The following is a 20,503-nucleotide window of genomic DNA, read 5'->3' as shown; positions in this document are numbered from 1 at the left end:
ACAGTGAGCTTCTCATTACAAGTGCTGTTTACCGTTCATGTTTGTTACTGAATAAATAAATCATATTCTAGGTACGAGCAAATAAAAGAACGAAACAGCAACTAAAAAAAAATAATCACACGCAGTCAAAGGCAAACAAAGAAATTCAGTTAAATAAATAAAACAGGTATACCACACTCAAGTTTTGTAGGAGACAGCAGAATAAATAAAGAGTTTAAATTATTTTTTCTTAAAAATAAGGAGAAAAAAAACACTAGTCTTCTATTGGACAAATCTAACCTAAAAGATTTTACAAATAGGTATTTGTGTGGACTCAAAGTCAGTAAAATAACAAAGATAAACAGTGCTGTGCAAATCACTTTCATTATTTGTTTTTTATAAAAACCTGGATTTGAGAAAGGAGTTTCTCTCCTTATATTGGGGGGGGGGGGAGGGGGGAGAATAAAATGCGCTGTATGATGCCAATTGTGTGCAAAAATAATCCAGGCAACGAGCATCACCACATTTATTCCTAGTTTATGGTTTATGGCATCACTAGTCTTGCCGTTACACCACGGCATATTACTGCACAGGCACTCGGTGTGTTGGGTGGGGGGGGGAGGGAGATGGGGGGTGGGGGGCGGGTAATTAAGGCGACCCTTTGAACATGAGACAGATGTGAGACTTCCTATTGATACACAGACTGTTGTTGGCAGTATATTTTGGGAGATTAGAATTGTGTACGGTACATGATACTCTTTTCTGCGCCTGCATTGTCCAGCGCTCTGGGGCATCTTTCTGACTTGAAGGGCAATATACAAGTATAATTTGTTGTTGTTATTGTATTTATTTTCAATGTTATTTCCCTGGGATTCATCCACTGTTGGAAATATCTGCTGCAGTCAGTCAGAATGCTCATTCAATGTCCAGCAGCTGAACTTCCAGCCGGTTAAACGTCCACCAAACTCAATTTGATTTCAAGCCACCTTTGCTTGGAACGAGGAAAGCAAACTCCTCATTTGTGGAAGGGAAGAACATTGTCCAATGGCTCCTCAGCCATTGCCGGTTGACATATGGGCCAGTGGTTTATCTCTCACACACGACAGTACAGTGCAATGCACCCGTTATCACACACTAACCAACAGCAAACCCAACCACCAATGCACGGGTTTAACTTGTGTCCCATAACTACCTTCATAGCAAACGCCATTGCCAATATCAGAGATGGTGCAACTGGATGAAATACCACTAAAAAGTATAAGGAATTATGTACAGCCAGTATCAAACATGGCGGAATTCAATTGTATGCCGCCAGCGTCAAAGATGGCAACACTCTCACCACGACAGAATTCACTCATTAGGGATCCAATCAAAGCCGTTCGGATTTGGGCAGGCAAGAAACGTGGGCGGGTTCACGCTTTGACCAGGGATGGGTTGCTTGGATTACCATCTCGCACAGATCAGTACTGGCATTTAATATGCACCAAAAGAGCTAAAACTTCACCCGAGATGAAGGTGATAAGTTATTGGTGGAGACGTCCCACCAACCATCAAGTCTGGCTCTTTGATGTTGTTTTTGTTGCCTGTAATCGCACGTCACTGAGAGTCACTGCAGTCAGTAATCATCGCTTCACATCGAGACATTCTGTAGATCGATCAGTTGGTCCTCCAGAAGTTTTTAAATCGGACGGGGAATAAAAGTGAGCAGAAGTGAGAGCCTACAAGAGAAAGTCACTGAAGTTGATGATCATAAACACCCTCTGCGGCTGGTGATGGGACTGTAGCCCAGACTAGTCTCTATTTACTGATCAGACTCGAAGAGGAATGGATAGAAGTTCCACCTAATGAATGAATGAATTCCCTCTCCCCACACACATACTCACACACACTGCACCAGCCGAGTGTCACAACAGAGAACACAGCAGCCTTAAAATCATGCAAGTACTTCTCTTTCTCCCTCCCACTGCCCCAGTCTCTTCTGCACCCGTCCACCGTGAGTTCCAAACACAGGAAAGAGGAGTGACTAGGTAATGTATTCCATTCGTTCCCTTTTTTTTTTCTCTTTCTACATTATTAAAGATATTTCTTCACATCTCTAGGTCCCACTGGAAAGTACTCTCTTTCTCTCTCTCTCCACGTAAGTCATCCTAAGTCTTATTCAAGTATAGCGAGTCCTTTGGGAAATGTTGGAAGTTTTTTTTGTGCCATCTTCCTGTTGGGTTGTGGTGGACAGTAGAGCTTCATGCTTTATACACCCCGAGGCTGCTGGCCTGCTCCTGTAATCCGAGGATGCTGTAGGCAATCCGTTTCTGGTGTCCGGGTAATCGAATCCCAATATTCTTTACATCCCTGAAGAGGAAAAAGGACGAAACGGGATCAGAAATGGGATATTTTGCCCATAAAATGTAGCCACTTCACTTTACAGTATATCCTGCCAAGCGCTTTAAGACGTCTTGAAGACGTGATAAGGCGCTGTATCAAATGCAAGGATAATTTTTATTATAGAAGACGCCAAACAAAAATCAGAATCCTTTCCTTCACAACCCGCTTCCTCCACATACTTTCAGCAATTACCAGGGTTGTTGTTTTTTTTGGAAAGATTTCACTTTCCTCTCTGCGTAGATGCTGTCTGACCAGCTGAGCGCTCCCACCCACTTCTGTTTTTATTTCAGATTTCCAGCCATTGTGGTATTTTGCCTATCGTTTTCAGGGGTACAGGGGCGAAGGCAGGAAAACGGGAACAAAAGCGATTTGCTCCTTTCAAAGAGCCGGCACGGACACGATGGGCCGAATGGCTTTCTTCTGTGCTGTCAAGTTCTCTGGTTTCCCGGCCGGTCTCTCCGTGCGAACGCACTTACTCTGTGCTCAGCTGGACAACGTGCTCCATGGTGCTGTATCCCGCGGTCACGAAGTTCTCCTGGTATTGCTGCATCTTAATGGAGTCCAGCCATTCGCTAACCGTGCGGAAGATCATACCGTCTGTGCCGCTGGTGCTGGGCAGGCGGATCGAGACTCTGCAGACAGACGCGAGACACGTTAATCGTAACAATCCTTGCATTTGTTGTAGCACCTTATCAGGCTGTTGAGACGTCTCAACGCGCTTCACAGGATTCGCTGTGCGTTTTGTGGGCCAAACGCGGTGTCTCAGAAACAGTCGTACATCAAGTGAGCATAATATTTTTTTGGATGGCTTATTACCCCCCGGGAAAGTCACACACACACACACACACACAACCCCACCCCCCGTGCACTGGCTGGGAGTGACCAGCCAATCGCAACGGGAGGGAACCCCGATAAAATCATATACTATATTATTATTTACGGATATATTTAAAAAAAACTGTCAAAAGTCTTACAGCTTCTAAACACAACTCCAGGGGGAAATGGTCTGCGCAATGCACAGAGTGACACACACACCCGAAGCTAAAGGAACAATCAGTCCATCTGAGCCAGAGAGGGTTCGGGTGTCCTTTCTGTCACTTCAATCGCACGTTTAAGGTTTTTTTTTCCCCCCTAGTCCTGAACAAGCCCAACAGACTTCGAGTGCTGGGCCACAATGGCATTTCCCCTCCCAGCCATTCTGCAGAAGGTTTTCTTTTTTGCGGTTTCCCCATTGTTCGTGCACCTGGAGCAGAGGAATGTCAGCTATGGTCTGACGGGCCCAACAAACACAGCGCTGGAGCCGTGCCAGGGGCAGGGAAGGAAAGCAGTTTTATAGCTCCTTGTTCTGTGAAAATTCCCCCACAGCACTTTACAGTAAATTGGCCGCTGCGGTGACTTTTTTTTGTGGGCAAAACTTGGGCGACCATTTTGTGCTCAGTGATAACGCTTCCCGCGAACAGCTGTGAGGCGAACGAGCAATTTTACCTGGAGGATTGTTGGCCTGGACGGGGTCGGGGGAGGAGGAGGAGGGATGGTAGAGAAACGCCCTACTCTTTACATATGACCTTTTACCGCCCACGGGTTTTAAAGTGCAGACGCATTCGAAGTTTGAAACTATTGCAAAACTTTTTTCTCCCCCAATAAAAACCTGGATTTGAGAAAAGAAACCCAGGGTGCAGAGAGGAGAAGAGGTGAGATATAGGAAGTGGTGCTGAGGTGGTGGGTCTCAGGGTGGGTTAGACACACAGTGTTCTTGGGATCTAATGCCCTGGAGAAGAATAAGAACAAGGGAAGAGCCAGGACGTGTAGAGCAACATACCTGCAGTCTGGGTAGGGCAAGTCAGGAAAGTTCAGAGAAACAATTAATCAGTAATGATTAAACTGAGAATAAGGGAGGCGGTGAGATAAAGGGAGCGAGAGAGAGAGAGAGTGACATCTCAAAGCCCTTCGCAGAATATACTGTAAAGTGTAGTGACTGTGTATTTTTGTAGGTGAAAAGCAGCAGCGACTGGCGCAGAGCATTGTCCCACAAATAGGCGTGACTTGGGTGACCAATTATTTTTTTTGGGGGTGAGGGTTCTCACTGGGAGGTTCTCACTCACAGCTGTCAAGTCAACCAGCCCAGCCCGCATCACACTTACCGGGGGTCAAACTCGGCGATATTCTTCAGAGACTCGGGGTTGCGGATCAGTTTGTCGAGGATATTGACGACGTCGCAGAACTTGGGTCGCTTGGCACGCTCCTGCTGCCAGCACTGCATCATCAGCTGGTAGATAGCGGACGGGCAATCCATGGGGGCTGGCAGCCGGAACCCTTCATTGATCGATTTCATCACCTGCCAAACAAACCGTGCTCAGTGAATGCTAATAATAATAATAATAACACTCGCATTTGGTGTACAACATATAGGGTAGTGTCCGGAGAGACTAGCACGTCATTGAGACGCCTCAAAGCGCTTCACAGGATATCCTGCAAAGAGGATCGACTGTAACTTGTGGGCAAAACGTAGCAGCCAATTGCGCACATCAGTGTCCCACGCACAACCATGGATTGAATTGAGTGACTTCTTTTTTTTTCAGGGTGGGGGGTGTGGGGGGTGTTGGGGGGATTATTACCCACGGAAAGCAATGTAAAAATGTAAAAGAAATGTAGAAAATCCCTGAATTATAAAAGATCAGCTTCTAAGGTGGGACCTGGAGCCACGATGTTCTGACCCAGGGATGAGGAGATGCCAATCTCATTATTTTGTGTGTTCCGGTTTAGTTGTTACTTGATTAATAAAGTTAACGGGTCCTGAATTGAGAGCCACAGATGAGATCCTCTGCCCGACTGCCTCCCTCACCTCGTGGTTGGACATGTCCCAGTAAGGTCTCTCCCCGTAGGACATCACCTCCCACATGACGATGCCGAAACTCCACACGTCACTGGCCGAGGTGAACTTCCGGAAAGCGATGGCCTCCGGAGCCGTCCACCGAATGGGGATCTTTCCTCCCTGGAGACGAGAGAAAAGAAAGAAACGTTAGAGCGCGACTGCGGCAAATCCCGGGGGAGTCACTCGCTCGGTCACTGGGTGCTGCCCGTTCATTAACCTGCAACAACAACAACTTGCATTTACCGAGAGCCCTTCTCCTCGGGTGGCGTGCTGGAGGCTTGACAGCAGCGGGGTCTGACACCGAGCCAGGGGGAGGGGGAGGTGACCGTAAGCACCATCAAAAAGGAAGGTTTTCAGGTGGGATTTGAAGGCGGGTAAGGAGGAAAGGAGGGAGGGAAGGAGGGAGGGAGGGGGCAACGCGGAGGGTTTGAAGGAAAGTTCCACAGTTTGGGGGCGTAGTGACTGCATGGCTGTTGTGTGGGGTAACCGGTAAAGAAGCTGCTGGCACAGGGCTCCGGCTGTCCCCGAGACAGACTGCCACTGAGCTCCGAGAAATCTACTCTCTGGCAGTCAAGTCGCTCGCGGCCAGAGAGGAAGCGATGATGTCGTCCCACAAAAGACAGAGCAGAACAAAATGCTTGTCGAGACAAAAGCTTCATTCACTTTCTCGAACATCCCTAAAACCACAAAGTCAATTGGCACTGGCAGGATGGAATGGGGCGTGAAGGAATCCAGGGTTACTGGCGATCTGTTTGCTGGGACTTGTACCTAGTGACAACGAACAGGATTTACTGACTGGCCTTGTGCACTCTTAACATTTTAATAAAACCACAGGGATTGACAGAAGGCGGCCATTTGACACATTTCCCCCCCTTGGGTAACTTAACCCGTTTCGGTTACATTTCTCAGTTCTCCATGAGATTTCCCTGCCATGGCATCTCCCTCCGGCTTAGACCTGCTCTTCAGAGTTCTCTTTGGAAATTCCCACTTCCCGAGTGCCCGCTTATTATCCCGCAAACACAGATCCAGCTACCCACCGGCCAACTGAGCCAGGCTGACACCTCGGACAGATCGCTTCCCTCTCAGCCCCTCCAAAACTCCAGTAACCCTAACAGGTTAGGTGGTCGCAACTGGCTAAGCAGTGGGAAAGCTTGCCAGACAGCCCTCAATGGCAAGCTACGTGGTTTTAGCTGGTTACATACCAGCAGTTACCCCAACACACGCCTCTGGGTCCCCCCAAGCCTTGGCACTTGCCAACCTGCACCTAACACTCTCTGCGATTAGGTAACCCAATGACCCCGGGGAAAGGCAAACTCACGCTGGTTGTGTACGTGCCCTCATCCTCATCCTCCAGCACCCGGGACAGTCCAAAGTCGGACACCTTGCACACCAGCTGACTGTTGACCAGGATGTTCCGCGCCGCCAGGTCCCGGTGCACGTAGTTCATGTCAGAAAGGTACTTCATCCCGGACGAGATCCCGCGCAGCATTCCCACCAATTGGAGGGAAGAGAATTCATCATCGTTATTCTGCAGCGTGGGGAAGAGCAGGAGAGAAAAAAATGACTTTAATGAGATTCAGAATATTACTCGCTCGCTCAGCATTTGCCAACATTTTTGAGACATCCTCCCAACATGAAAGGCGTGGTACAAATGTTAATTGTATTGTATTTGCCCCAAGGCTCTGGCATTCTCTGTCTCAATCCTTCCAAAGATTTATCCAAAGGATTTGTTGCCCATCTTAACCATACGACAGCACCTCAAATTCCTGCCCGGGAGGTGGGTGGGGGCTTAAACTCACAACTTTCTGATCCAGGGCTACCAATTGAGCCAAGTTGACCATAAGGCTGAGAGAGATATGTGCCCATGGTCAAGCAGGAAAATATCAATTCCAGTCTGACTTACCCGGAGGTAGGTGTCGAGCGCCCCATTCTCCATGTATTCTGTAACAATCATCAGAGGTTTGTCTGCAAGGAAACAAGAGAGAGAAGACACCGAGGTAAGACAATCATTCACGGACCCATTCCTGAACAAATCCCAAAGTTTTCAAAAATTTGCAATAACACTGTTGCTTTCAACAAAGGATAGTTTTAGTGATGGTAATTAACAGGAATGGGTTTACCAGGTGGTTAAGGCCAGAATGCTGGATATATATATATATATATATATATATATATATATATATTTATCTCAATGGTATAATGAGGTCAGTTGGGATGGGTATTCTGGAAGGATGAGATCAAAGGGGCCAAAGAGTCTTCTTCATCCAAACCAATCTTATGATTTCTCATCAAAAAGCTTTAAAAAGTCAATGCTGATCAGGGAGGAAATGGTTGGGTGGAGGGAGGGGGGGGTTAAGGATGTTGATGAAAGACACAGTCAAGAGATAGCAGGGGGAGGAAGCTAGCACAAGACAGGAGCTCACGGGCTGGTTGGTTACTCACACTTGGTGATGACTCCCTCCAGATGGATGACATTGTGGTGACTGAACTGGCCCATGATGCTGGCCTCACTCAGGAAGTCGATGCGTTGGCTCTCAGTGTAACCGGCTTTCAGTGTTTTGATAGCCACGCTGATCTCCTTCCTCCCTTTCTTCAGAACCCCTTTGACCACTTCCCCAAATTCACCTGTTTCAAGCAAAAAGCAGAATAAGTTATTGTAAGCAGAGATTTAGTGTGGGCGGAAGCGAGAGATGGACTAAGAGGTTACTGATGTTGTCCTGAGACATCTGGGGTCTAGTTTAACATCTCATTCGAGCACCGGCACCTGTGCCAATGTAGCTGCACCGGGAAACCTGCCAGAGCAGGGAGAGGACAGACATCACTGAGCCCAGGGCTGGCACCGATGTGGGTTCAAACCGACACCAACAGCCACCCGATCAGCGCCGAGCAGCTCTGAACAACGAGCTGGTGGCATGGCTGGCGTTTGCTACCCACCGGGGAGTTGGTGTGGTCGCTCCGGGACGAGCGCGCGGGGCTGGTGGGAAACGTACCAGCTCCGATGACCTTCTGCTTGCTGACTGCTGACGGGTGGATCTCGTCGGCAAACTTGAGCACAGCCTGGTTCGGATCTTCATACGTGTGAGGATCAACGTAGGTTTTCAGAGGCTTCAGTTGATCTGGAGAAACAGAAGAAGATGGTGTTGGGGGCGAGGACAATACAGGTGGCTGCTCTGGATTGTACCGTAAAGTGAACTTTATTGGGCAAAGACACCAGCTGATTCGCACACAGCAGTGCCCCACAAACAGCCCTGAAGCCAATGACCAATTGGCCGCAAAATGGTATTCATACAAGTCAAGACTCACCAGCCGATTTAGTGAAGTAAATGTCCTCAGGACCTTGCCGGGCACGAGGGTTGCGTTTCCTAATGAGAGGATCAAAAAGACAATTAAATTAGCGGAGGGACAAGAGGGTCAGTGACTGGAGTCCAGGCATCGCACAAGATGGAAAACTTTACTTCATGAGATCTCAGACACAAGAAAGAGAGCCACAAACTGAGCTGAGTTGAGACAAGTGCAGACAAACTGATAATGGTTTCAGCCCTGAACGGGATGAATGAACACGAGTGATGGACTCTCACCTGCGTCTAATGTACAGCACAAACACCACCAACAGCACCATGATAGCTCCTCCAACCAGCATCCCCACAATCAGCACCGTCACGTTAGACTCTGCTGGAAGAAAAGGAGAGAGTTATGTTTACTCCTGTGATACCTGTGATCCCTGACACCACAGGCAAAGTGCCCGATATTCAGAAATACAAGTTGTCTCGCTGTTATGCAATATGTGCCATTTGTTAGTGACGAAAGAGAGGAGGATGGGTGGGGGGGAAACCGAGGCATTGAAGGAAGGCAGTCCAGAGGGTAGGGATAATATGACAGACAGAAGGTGGCGATGGTGGAACAGAGGACGTGCAGTAAACCTGAGGCTGGTGAAAATCAGAGAGAGGGAGGAGGGAGGGAGGAATAGCAAGAGAGCCTGAAAAGATCTGTAGGTGGTGGGGGGGGGGAAACAGAGGGGGGAGAGAGCGATCTCAGCGAAAAATCATGAGGCTCCATCACCTTCTACTGGGAGAGTCTGGAACTCCTGCTCGGAGCTGAAGCTTCCGGCACCTTCCGGAGTCAGGACCTGCACCCGGAATGCGTACACTGTCCCCGGGAGCAGGTTGGAGACCTTGACCTCCTTTCGCTCACACCTCAGCACCGTGTAGCTCTTCTCATCCACCTGCAACAAGGAGGGAGATTGTTAAGTAAGGGGTGAGGCAAGCTGCTAACTCCCAACTCCTACCAATCCCAAGCCGTCGAGGGTTTCTAACCCTTTACCCTGGGGTTCACTTTATTTTCAATCCACTTACAGTATATTCTGTGAAGCGTTTTGATACGTCTAAAGAACCCGATAAGGCGCTATATCAAATGCAAGGTTTATTATTATCATTAACATCCTTTGTGGGGGTTTAGTTTATTTCGGGGAGGATGTAGCCCGTTGGGTTACCCTGAATAGATAAGAGTGGAGTGTGGGTTTAGTACGTCCTTACCCTGTATCCCTTGATACCCTGACTTAACAAATATCTATCCACCTCAGTCTTGAAGGTGATGTATCCTGACGGGTTCTGTCGCTCTCGCTGTTATCAGTGTAAGAGAACATCGGATCATTCTGTGCTCGGGCAAAGCTACTTAACAAACACTTGGGGCTTCATCGCTACAGTGCTTTTCACACGGAAAACGCTTTGTTGGACGGGATGAATTATGAACGAAGTGAATGTTGTCACAGAGGCCACACTCCCTCGGGAGGTACTTTCATTAAAGGGAAAGACAAGTCCTGAAACCTGGCCCATTGTTATTTTGAATGAGTTTCCATCCCAACAAGGAATGCTGCTAAAGAGGTGCTAAGTTTCAACCATTATCGTGTGAACAGTTTTAGGTGTGAACAGTATTAGGTGTCAGATACTCAACTGGAATGCGCTTTACAGTGGAAGAAATTGGAGGGTGCCATTTGTGTAGCTGGTTAACTAAGCTTTAATAATAATATAATAGTCCTTGCCTTGAGTGAATGAATCCCAGAAAAATTCCCCCTTTCCAAATCGCATGATTTGGAGCCCCGTAAACCATTTGAGATCAGCGATCGAGACGAGGAGTTCAGATAGAGAGAGGTCTAACGTGTGACATTCTCTACTGGGTTTGTTTAACAAGGAAACCAGAGGAACCAAGGACAATTGAATGTTCTCACCCCAGTTATCAAGCCCGTGACCTGCCGATGCCAACATTACTCAGCGCTATTAAAATAATAAACATCAACATTCCTTGAATTTGATTCACCTTTCACGTCACAGAGCTTCGTAGGAATGGAGTGACTGTATTTTATAAGCGTACACCTAACAGCTAATTTGGGAACATGGGAATTGCCTGGCGAAAAAGGACCAAAGTCCACCTCATTCACCTTCTACCACCCTGGCCATCGTTTGCTACAATCATGGAGATATTCCTCATCTACTGTATCGCAAAATATTCTTTTGTAAATCTAACTAGTTTGCGTTTGAATGTTCCACTGTTTCCGTAGGCAGCCTGTTCCATAGATTTACAACTTTCGCTCACTGAAATAGTGTTTCCACAGATTAAATTGCTACAGGATTTTTACCATCCACCTGAACAGGCAGATAGGACCTCGGTTTAACGTCTCATCCAAAAATGCAACGTTCTGCCAGCAGAGTATTGGAATGTCTATGCAATTCCAAAGTCCCGACACAAAGTTACACTGAACACGGACAACACGACGATCCACTCTCCCGCTCAGACCTCAGAGCAACAACGGCTAAACTGTGCAGTCAACTGATCAAGCGGCAGCTCTCAAGGAGATGGCTCTTCAGTGAGCGATGTTCTGCGGCAACTGGATGAGGGTCTGGCGGTGGACGGACGGATGGGTGTGGGAGTGGGGTGTGGAAAAGAGAGGCAAAGATCGGCGGGATCTTTCACTCTCTCCTCACGCCTCTGGCCAAGGTTACAAAGGACTCCATTCTCACCTTCTTTCTGTACATGACCTCGAAGCCAGTCACGCTGTTCATCTGTCGCCTGGGCAGGGTCCAGGACAGGGTCAGGCTTTCGGTTTCCTGCTTGTCCAGAGTGATCAAGTCGATCTTGGGAGGTTCTGAGGAAGCAGAAGTGTCAAACCTTTGAGATGAGAAGCTGGAGAGAGTACGGACTCACGTGATAAAGGGATCTGTAGCAGGCGGGGGGTTGGGGGGGCAGAAAGGGGGAATAGACGCACACACACAAACAACATGCAGGGCAGCGTCTCCAGAGCGACAAGCATTTGCACAAACTCAAGCACACGCTACACGGACACCCCACACACACCACACGCCACCACTCACCGGTCTGGTTGATGCTGACGTCCAGGCTGCTGACGCTGCTGGTGGAGCTGAGGAAGGAGACCCCGTTCTTGGCCTCCACCCTGAGCGTGTAGTTAGTGTGTGGCTCCAGCTCTGTCACTGTGATGGTGGTGCCGGTCAGGCCCGTCCGCGGGGAGAACCTCACGCTGGACTCGCACGGCACACAGCTCCCCGCGTCCCACCCGCACCGCTCGCACAAGACGTCGTAGGTCACGTCGGCCCGGCCCCCCGTGTCCACTGGCGGCTTCCATCTCAACTGCACTGTGGAGCCGATGGCAACAGCACTGAGCTCCTGAGGCACAGACGGTGGCCCTACAGAGGGAGAGAGAGAGAGCGCATCAAATCGGAGAATCTCACAGCACAGAGGGAGGCCATTCAACCCATCGGGCCTGTACCGGCTCTTTGAAAGAGCCACCAACCAGTCCCACTCCCCCCCGCTCTTACCCCACAGCCCCAAATCAGAGAGATTTGTTAATAAAAATAATTAGAATAACCATTGCAGTGAGGCGAGACGTTTCATCGATGCAGGACTCCATGAGGGGCAGAGGCAGAGGCACACGATTGAGAAGGGAGTTGAGATTTGGGTTGATGACCTAAGGGAAGCAGGGTTCCAGGGATGAGGAGGTAATGTATACAAGCGTACTCACGGGTACACGCGGAGCTGGAAGAGTCTCCAGGCGCACGGTAGAAGCCTTCCTCACAAGGGCAGGAGGTTGATCCCGGGTTAGAGGGTTGGGTGTTGGGGGGACACTCTCTGCACGGAGTGTTGGCTGCCTCTGATTTGAAGAAACCCGCTTTGCATTCTGTAAAAAAAAAACAGACACAGATCACAGGTTAATCAATCTGTAATAATCCGCACATTTGATCATTTGATATCGTGCCCAAACATTTCAAGACTGCCTCAGTGACAACTGGTGCCCAACACATTGCATTGTACATGTTCACAGTGGCTTTCGTCATCAGGAGGGTTTCTCAAAACGCTTCACGCTGCATGTTAGGTACACCAGCTCAGGGTGGGGAGGGGGAAGGGGGTGGCAAGACGCCCGGTCACCGACAAAAAGGGGAAGGGTCTCGGAGGGCTCAGGGTCTGGGTTTAAACGTCTCGAGGGGGACGTGAATAATAATAATTACAATAATCATCCTTGCATTTGATATCGCGCCTTATCATGTCTCAAAGCGCTTCTCAGGATATACTGTAAAGTGAGTTGACTGTATACTTTTGAGGGTGAAACACGGCAGCCGATTGCGCACAGCAGCGTCCCCACAAACAGTTGTCGTGTTGATATTCAGGACAATCTGCCACATCCCAGGGCAGCCAGTGCCCGCCATGTCACTTTCTCAATCTGACTCAATCCGGCTCCAGCCTGGAAACACGCTCCTGACCCCGAGTAAACAAACTGGGTTATTCTTAGAATTCCTTCTGGCCGCAGAAGCCTGAGAAACCCAATCTCCCCATTACATGGGAACTCAGTGGCCGCTGAAATCACATCAGGCTCCAGGGTCCTGTGGGACCCAAATCGCAGCACAGAGCAACCCTCCTCAGCGCTAACTGCTCACTTGGTTTCCCGAGGTGAAAGGCGCCATACAAATGCCATTTGTTGTTGTTTGTGGGACTTCGCTGTGCGCAATGGTGCTGCTGCGTTTTGCCGAAGAACATGCAGTCGTTCCAGTTCGTAGTGAATCCCGTGAAGTGCTTTGAGACGCCCTCCTGGTAGTGATCAGGCTCGCTACCGAATGCAAGAATTATTATTATTATTACTAACATCGTACGTAAACCTTGAGGGTGGCAGCAGGAAAGAAGCCAATACAGTGCGTCACGAGGAAAAAGCTGAGCCAGAGAGAGAGCGAAGGTGACCCCAGCAACATCGAAGAGGAAGTTCTACCGACTGAGTTTGAAGTGCAATCAACTCGTGAAAGCATTTGAGTAACTCTACACACATTGCACCAGGGGAGAAACTGCCTGCTCTCTTCCAGCCATATCATGTGGTCTTTAATGTCCACCTGAAGGGGTGGCACAGACAGGGTCTGGGTTTAAAGTCTCTGAAAATGCCATGTTTCCCCTCCCACCACCACCAGGACTGTCCTGGAGTTTCAGCACAGGCTGTGAGCTCAAGTCCAAACATGGGGCTTGGACTCACAACCTTCTGACCCGCAGGTGTGGAGCACAGCCCAGAGGTAGAGATGGGATGGAAGGAGAAGAAGCCTTTGAGAGGCTGGAGGGGTGTCTACACAGCACTGGTTCAACACAGGAAACGCTTGGCAGGTTTGGGGTCAAACCTATCCCCCCATCACTGCCTCCACTGCTAGGGCAGGCGTTCCTGTTGCACTCGCTATCAGCCCAGCCCAACGGCTGTAACAAAGAAAACGCCTCACCCCCCCCCCCCACCCCCCACCCCTCGCGCTCTCACGTTTCCAGGGCCGATCAGCAGCTGTGCCGTTTGGGCAGCTGTGACACTTCATTATCAGCCGGTGTGTCATTGCCAACGTAACCTTGCCATAACCTCAGCGCATACAAACACACCCGCGCACACACACACGCAAATCCCCAACCGCCCCCTCCGGATATTCAGTCAAACCCCCCCCCCCCCCACTGGTTATTTTTGAGGCTCGGTCATTTCGCACAAGCGCTTAAGTGAGATGGGGTGGAGGGTAGGAAGTGTGGGGGGAGGGAGGAAGGGAGGGAGGGAGGGAGGGAGGGGGGGGAAAGCATGTGGGAAGGGTATGGATCTGGTAAACGGGCTTGGTTTATCGCTGGCTTCCCGGAACAACAAAAAAGATCCAAAACAGTGACTGGTGTTGGCTTCAAAGTTCTTGGCGACAATGCAGTGTGTGATCAGACAGTACTGTACATCTAAACACACACGGTCCTTCCTGGCTGGAACGTTTGGCGGCCTGGGGGAGTGCGATGGTGTGTGTGTGTGTGGGGGGGGGGGGTGGGGGTTGGTGGTGGGGGGAAAGAGAGATGGAATGTTGTGAGGTCGTGTGAAAGACCCCTTCGCGTTTGAACCTCAACCCCCGGCTTTGGTTTGGGAATGTTTGCCCTCTGTGTGACTGGGTGCCCCCCCCCCACCCCGCACACACACACAGCCTCAGCTGCCCCACCCGACACAAGGAGCTTTTATATTCCGCCCCCACCCCCACCAGGTCGGGAAGTGCTCCGTACGGCCAGCTGGAGTGGGCCTTGTGGCCGGAGCACATGTGTCCTCAGCTGCCGAGCAGGTGCCGGGAGGGGAAAGCGGAATAAATCCCAGGAATTCCCACAGGGTTATTGATGAAAGCCGCGTTGGGAACGGGCTGCACCGAGCCCCCCCCCCCCCCCGCACCACCACCCCCGCTGCCCCTCCCCTTTCATTAACTCGATCTATTCATGAGTTACAATAGCCCGATTGTCAGGCAACTGTGTTGACCCAAGAGAGGGGTTTGCTCCCCGCGACTCGCTTCTCTGCAAAGCATTTTCCCCCCCACAAAACACACAGTCACTCCACTTTACAGTGTATTTTGTGAAGCGCTTTCAGGCGTCTCGAAGACAAGGCAAGGATTATTATTTATTATTTATTATTACGATTGTGTTATTGCGTTAGAGAAGCGATTGCAATGCAAGTTCTTTCTTCCTTGTCGACACACACTGCGAGCCAAAGCCCCTTTTTAAAGTGAAAACTTGCCATTTGCAATGTCGTCTGCTCTACTCTCTCTCCCTCCCCCACCCCCAGCCCAGCCCGCCCTCCGTTGGTTAGTCAGTCAGCTTCTACCATTTCAGGGAATGGCCGCCCCCATTACCTCCTTCAGCAATACCTGGGTGTGGACGAAAAGTGGTGAGCAATCTTTGTTCATCAAAGAGGCCTTCATTAAACATTAACCATACCATGCAATTGTCAGGCTGTCCCCAACCCAATCTTGGCTCAGGTCCAGGCCAAACCGGGCAAAGGATGCAATGTCAAGGTAACAACTCAAGACCCTCCTTTTTACCCTCCGTGGAGGTGTTGAATTAACCGGAAACAGGGTGGGGTGGGGGGGGGTGGGCGGGGGGAAGCTTCAGTCATTTAATTTACTCCACAGCCCAGAAAGCATCTTCGTGCTTTGAGATTTAATAATGATAACAATCCTTGCATTTGATACCACGCCTTATCGTGTCTTGGAGACGTCTCAAAGTGCTTCACAGGATACACTGGAAAGTGCAGTGACGGTGGGGGCTAAATGCGGAAACCAAGTGTCCCACAAACAGTCCTTTAATTTTTTTTGGCAGAAAATGGTGGCAATTGACGTCATGCATTCTCTCTCTCCCCCCCCCCCCCATATTCCGGTAGAAGCCAAGTGACAGGAGACATTCTTGCCAGGAGTGGAGAGGCTCCAGGACCTTCCCCAGCACCGCGGGTTAAAGAGCAGCCAGACAGCCAGAGGTCACCGGCTCTTGACCTGTGTTTGTCAGTGAGCGAATCTGAAAGGAGGTTGAAAGCCGGGGGTTTAGCACATGGAATTTAGGAAAGGGATTTAGGAGAGGATAACAGGCCCCGTCATTAGGAGCGAGCTGTCAGCGCCGGCCAGGCCCACAGTTCCGCCGATGTGATCCCTCAATTAAGCAACAAAACAAACACAAATGCATCAGTTCCTGGTGGACAATGAAAGCCCCAGTGACTGGGTCTGGCTCACTTACTGACGAGGATTTGACCTGGAAAATCAGGGCACGGATATGACAAATAGAAATGGATGATTAGTTAAGAGCGCACCTCAAACTATCTGCCCCCCCCCCCGCCCCCCCCGCCCACCCTCTCTTCACCCTCCTACCTCCACCCCCACCCACCCGATCCCAATCTCCAGCTCAGGTACCAATCCCTGGCTGTCCAGTGCCCTGGGACATCCTCCCGACATAAAAGGCTCTGTGTAAATGTAATGTGTTGGTGTCGGGACTCCATCCAAGTGATGAGAAAGGTATCAGACAGGATAGGCTGAATGTGGGGGAGGAAGCCAGGACATCCAGATCCCAGAAGAGGGCAGCTCAACACCTTCCTCACGTACTCCCGTATCTCATGCAACAGTGAGCGGAAGTCCACAGGAAGTTAGGCCAGAGTCGCAGCCGGAGCTATTGAGCACTTCCTCTGGAATCATTGACTACATTCCGACCGGAATCTATTAATAGAGTGAGGTCACCGGCTAAATCCGGGGCAGGGGAGGTGGTGGGGGTGGGGGGGGGGGGGAGGAGGAAGGAGGAGGAAGGAGGGTGCGTGTGTGTAGCACAAGGTAGCTTTTGGGCTGGCAAGGTGTGAGGGGCAGCAGGAGATGAGCCCGGGTGCACGCACGTATGCACACGCACACACAAACATGGAGAGAGAGAGACACACACACATACACACAAAAAGACACACACACCCACCCACCCACACCCACCCACACACACACACAGACAATCAACCTCCGGCCAGAAGTACGGAAGTGAGCAAATGGTTGAAGAATGTCACAGGAATTCAATAAGCACCACAACGACACACAGCAGCTTCGATGAATGTGGCTAAGTTAAACATGTCAAACCTGTCCGAGGCGGGCAGGCCAGGACCTGCTTCCCACCCACCCACAGCTCCAGAGATTTCCCATGACTTCAGCCCATGAAACACACAGTCACCACACTTTACGGCATATCCCGTGAAGCGCTTTGAGACATCTTGACGACGTGATAAGGCGTTGTATCAAACGGAAGGATTATTACTCATCATTCCAACTTCACTGAGGGCGGTGGGTGAGAAAGGGCGGGGGGGGGGGTCGACAAGGTGGGTTGGAGGGTGGGGGCAGAGTGGCTGAAAGTGGGTGGGATTGGGGGGAGGTGCGGAATGGACGTGGAGGAGCGCTGCTGATGCGAGGGAATGGTCAGGGAGCCAGTGTGTCCCATGTACAGACTTGGGAGTCGGAAGGCGGGGGTGGATGGAAATTGCGGGCGCCACTTTAACATCGCGCATGCAGTAAACAGACGTTCAAATTTTAATCTTGTAGCCAAACTGGAGTCAGCTGGTGCCAGCTGTGCGATCGCTTATATTACTAAACAGACAAGGGCCAGGGCCCAGGGTGGGGGGGAATCAGGTCACTAACAACCGTCACTGATTCTGAAATCAACATTGCTCGTTCTCTCGCTCTCGAAGGGCAAAACAGGATGTGAAATGTCTCCAGAGGTTTAACAGACCTCTGCCTCTGGCTTGTCGTGAATTCGGGAGACCCCTTTTTTAAAAAAAATATTAACAAGGGGAAAACGCTCTCCAGCTTGCGAACCTTGTCCTATCTTTTCTCACGCTTGTACGATCACAAACATCTCAAAAACGAGGCAAAGCATAGAGACCTACTTTCGGAAGGCAAGCTGAGAAGAAGATTTGCGCAGAGCAAAGTCCCCACAAACAGCCTGTGGAGGTTGTTGTACCGGGCAACCTGACATAAGAGGGATCCTTGACATTCACTTGAAGAGCAGTCCAGCAATGCAGAGCTCCATCAGAGTGTCAGGCTGGACTGCCAGCTCAAGTCCCGACTTGGTGGGGTTTGAAACCCCAATCCTCTGACTCGGGGGCAAGTGCACTACCAGCAGACACACCAACAGTAAGAACCAAAGTACAAGTAGAGTCCTGTAGCTTAATGGTTAGAGCACTCGCCTCGCAAGCGAGAGGACCTGGGCTCGATTCCCTGGCAGGGCGAAACCTTGGCAAAGCTTCCTTACTGCACTTGCCTCTGTTTATCTAACAGTAAGTAGGAACCTGGCTGTTAGTCATTTAGCAGATTGCTTTCCGGCAGCAATAATCCCTCCACACAAAAAAAAATGGTCACTCAACCCACAACTGTTTGTGGGACACTGCTGTGCGCAATTGGCTGCCATGTTTTGCACAAAAATACACAATCAATCCAATTGACAGTGTATCCTGTGAAGCGCTTTGCGACGTCTCGAAGACGTGATAAGGCGTTACACCAAATGCAAGGATGATTATTATTATTACTATTAAGTGAGTGGGGGGGTGTGGGGGAATGGCCAGAGACCAGGAAGAACGTTCTCACCAGGAAGAATTAGGAAGAAGCTCAGACACAATGAAGACCCATCTCCAGGAGACAGGCCTCAAGTATTAGGGCAGGGGACCAGGAGAACCAGAGCCATAGAAACGTAAACATGGCTCAATCTGAAGTGAGGCGGATATTCACTGGGTTTCATTTGTTTGTTTTAAACTGCTTCCTACATGGGAAACGGAAGAAAGGAAACTCCCTCCGGAACAGATTCTGGAATCTTGAAATGAGGGTGGAAACAGCGTGGGCGGAGGGGGAGGGCGGGGGAGATGGCAGGAGCAGCAACTGAGTTGAATGAATGATTTTGAGTCGAGCGAGACCACTTTACAAGCGACTAAAAGAGTTATAAAACTGAGCAACTTTAAGGTGTCGTGGAGGTACTGGAAGGGCTCGTCCAGCCAACAGGATACTCGGTGGCTCACTCCTGCAGGAGAATCTTGAAGACATTGCCATGTTTGCTGTCAGAGGCCAAGCTATTAGGTCCCTTGTGCCCCTATCCCACGTCTCGACCACTGGTGTCCAACATTGGGGGTGGTGGTGGGGGGTGGGGGGGTGTAGGTGGAGTTTCTGGGGACCTGTACACAGGCACACATACCATTGCCAGCTTGCAGGAACCAAATCTGTGTTATAAAGTGCTGGTCTCTGGTCCAGCCTGCACTTCCTCACATTCCAGCTCTGCGGGGTAGGGCTGTGGAGAGATTTCACTTGCCCAGCCCCGAGACAAACACTGCGGACACATTTTCTGGCATTGGCCCCACGGTCCTATTAGGACCTTGAGTTAGGGGATTGCTGATGATGTCAGGTTTACCCACAGTGACAGAGACAAACTATCAGCAGCATTCCCACTGAGGTACATGCAGAACACACGTCGAGGAACACCCTCCCATTTGCCACACTTGTCCTCACTTTATTAGAGATACTGGCACTTTGCCCAACCAGGGGAGTGTCAGCCTGGCACTCGCACTCTTGCCTCCAAGTCTGTAGGTTCTGGGTATACGCCACCCCCCGCATCAGTCTAGGGTTCAACCCCACAGTCTGGGCTGACGCTCCAAGTAATATTCCTTGCATTTGATATAGCGCTCTGCATGTCTTCTGGACGTCTCAAAGCGCTTCACAGAATAGACTGTAAAGTGAAATTGACTGTATAATTTGTGGGCGAAACGCGGCAGCCAACTGCGCACAGCAGCGTCCCACAAACAGTCGTGGATTGAATTGACCAATTTTATTATTTTTTGTTTCCTTGAGGGATTATTATCAAACATGTGGAGGAAGGAAACTTGCCCAAGGTTTTTGCCCTGCCCGGAAATCAAACTCAGGCCTCTCGCTTGCAAAGCGAGTGTTCTCACCACTGACCTACAGGGATAACATAGCTATGAAAGGTAAGAGCAGAAAACCCCTCCACCCTGCCTTGCAGCAATCTTACGCAACTATATAATACGTATAACTATATATCGCACTTATAATTACATGGTTGTTGATTTAGATCACAACCCAACACGTTTAATAGATTTTTTTGATATATAAATTAGGCTGATTGGTGCCAACCAGTCTGTCACAGCATCAACTCCACTGATTCCTCTGCCAACACTCCTGTTCTGCATCCACTAGCGTCGCTTCTCCAGGTAAAGGACAATTTCCTCTACTTATTGCATTGTGCCCACTATAATACTATAATATAGTCCAGGCTGAAACTCCACTGCAGAGTGGGGGGTGGGGGGGGGATTGCATTGCCAGAGGTGCCTTCCTTCGAGTCAGACGTTAATCCAAGGACCCGTCTGGCTCTCCAGGTGGACATTAAAGATCCCGCGGCGCTAATAGAAAAGAGAAGGGGATTCTCCCAGTGTCCTGGCCAACAATCCCTCCC

The 20,503-nt window shown here is 49.9% G+C and overlaps 1 protein-coding gene across 2 annotated transcripts in view; it reads right to left on the bottom strand.

The window, feature by feature from the left end:
- Window positions 1-416: 416 nt before the first annotated feature.
- The window catches only part of epha2b (eph receptor A2 b), a 31,186-nt gene continuing 11,099 nt past the window's right edge, over window positions 417-20,503 (bottom strand). Inside the window, exons 4-17 of one of the 2 annotated variants that reach the window (XM_042343553.1) lie at window positions 12,264-12,419; window positions 11,599-11,928; window positions 11,248-11,372; window positions 9,293-9,455; window positions 8,812-8,905; window positions 8,537-8,595; window positions 8,224-8,349; window positions 7,676-7,858; window positions 7,137-7,198; window positions 6,552-6,761; window positions 5,204-5,353; window positions 4,503-4,696; window positions 2,838-2,993; window positions 417-2,328 (exon numbers count right to left, since the gene is read on the bottom strand). In XM_042343553.1, coding sequence (XP_042199487.1) covers window positions 2,220-2,328; window positions 2,838-2,993; window positions 4,503-4,696; window positions 5,204-5,353; window positions 6,552-6,761; window positions 7,137-7,198; window positions 7,676-7,858; window positions 8,224-8,349; window positions 8,537-8,595; window positions 8,812-8,905; window positions 9,293-9,455; window positions 11,248-11,372; window positions 11,599-11,928; window positions 12,264-12,419 — 2,117 coding nt within the window. In that variant the 3' untranslated portion in view covers window positions 417-2,219. The remainder of the gene's footprint in view (window positions 2,329-2,837; window positions 2,994-4,502; window positions 4,697-5,203; window positions 5,354-6,551; window positions 6,762-7,136; window positions 7,199-7,675; window positions 7,859-8,223; window positions 8,350-8,536; window positions 8,596-8,811; window positions 8,906-9,292; window positions 9,456-11,247; window positions 11,373-11,598; window positions 11,929-12,263; window positions 12,420-20,503) is intronic. The other variant, XM_042343554.1, reaches the window with a different exon arrangement.

Source organism: Callorhinchus milii, unplaced genomic scaffold, assembly GCF_018977255.1.
Source record: "Callorhinchus milii isolate IMCB2004 unplaced genomic scaffold, IMCB_Cmil_1.0 Scaffold24, whole genome shotgun sequence".
Classification (NCBI taxonomy): domain Eukaryota; kingdom Metazoa; phylum Chordata; class Chondrichthyes; order Chimaeriformes; family Callorhinchidae; genus Callorhinchus; species Callorhinchus milii.
This window is presented reverse-complemented; position numbering and strand designations above follow the sequence as displayed.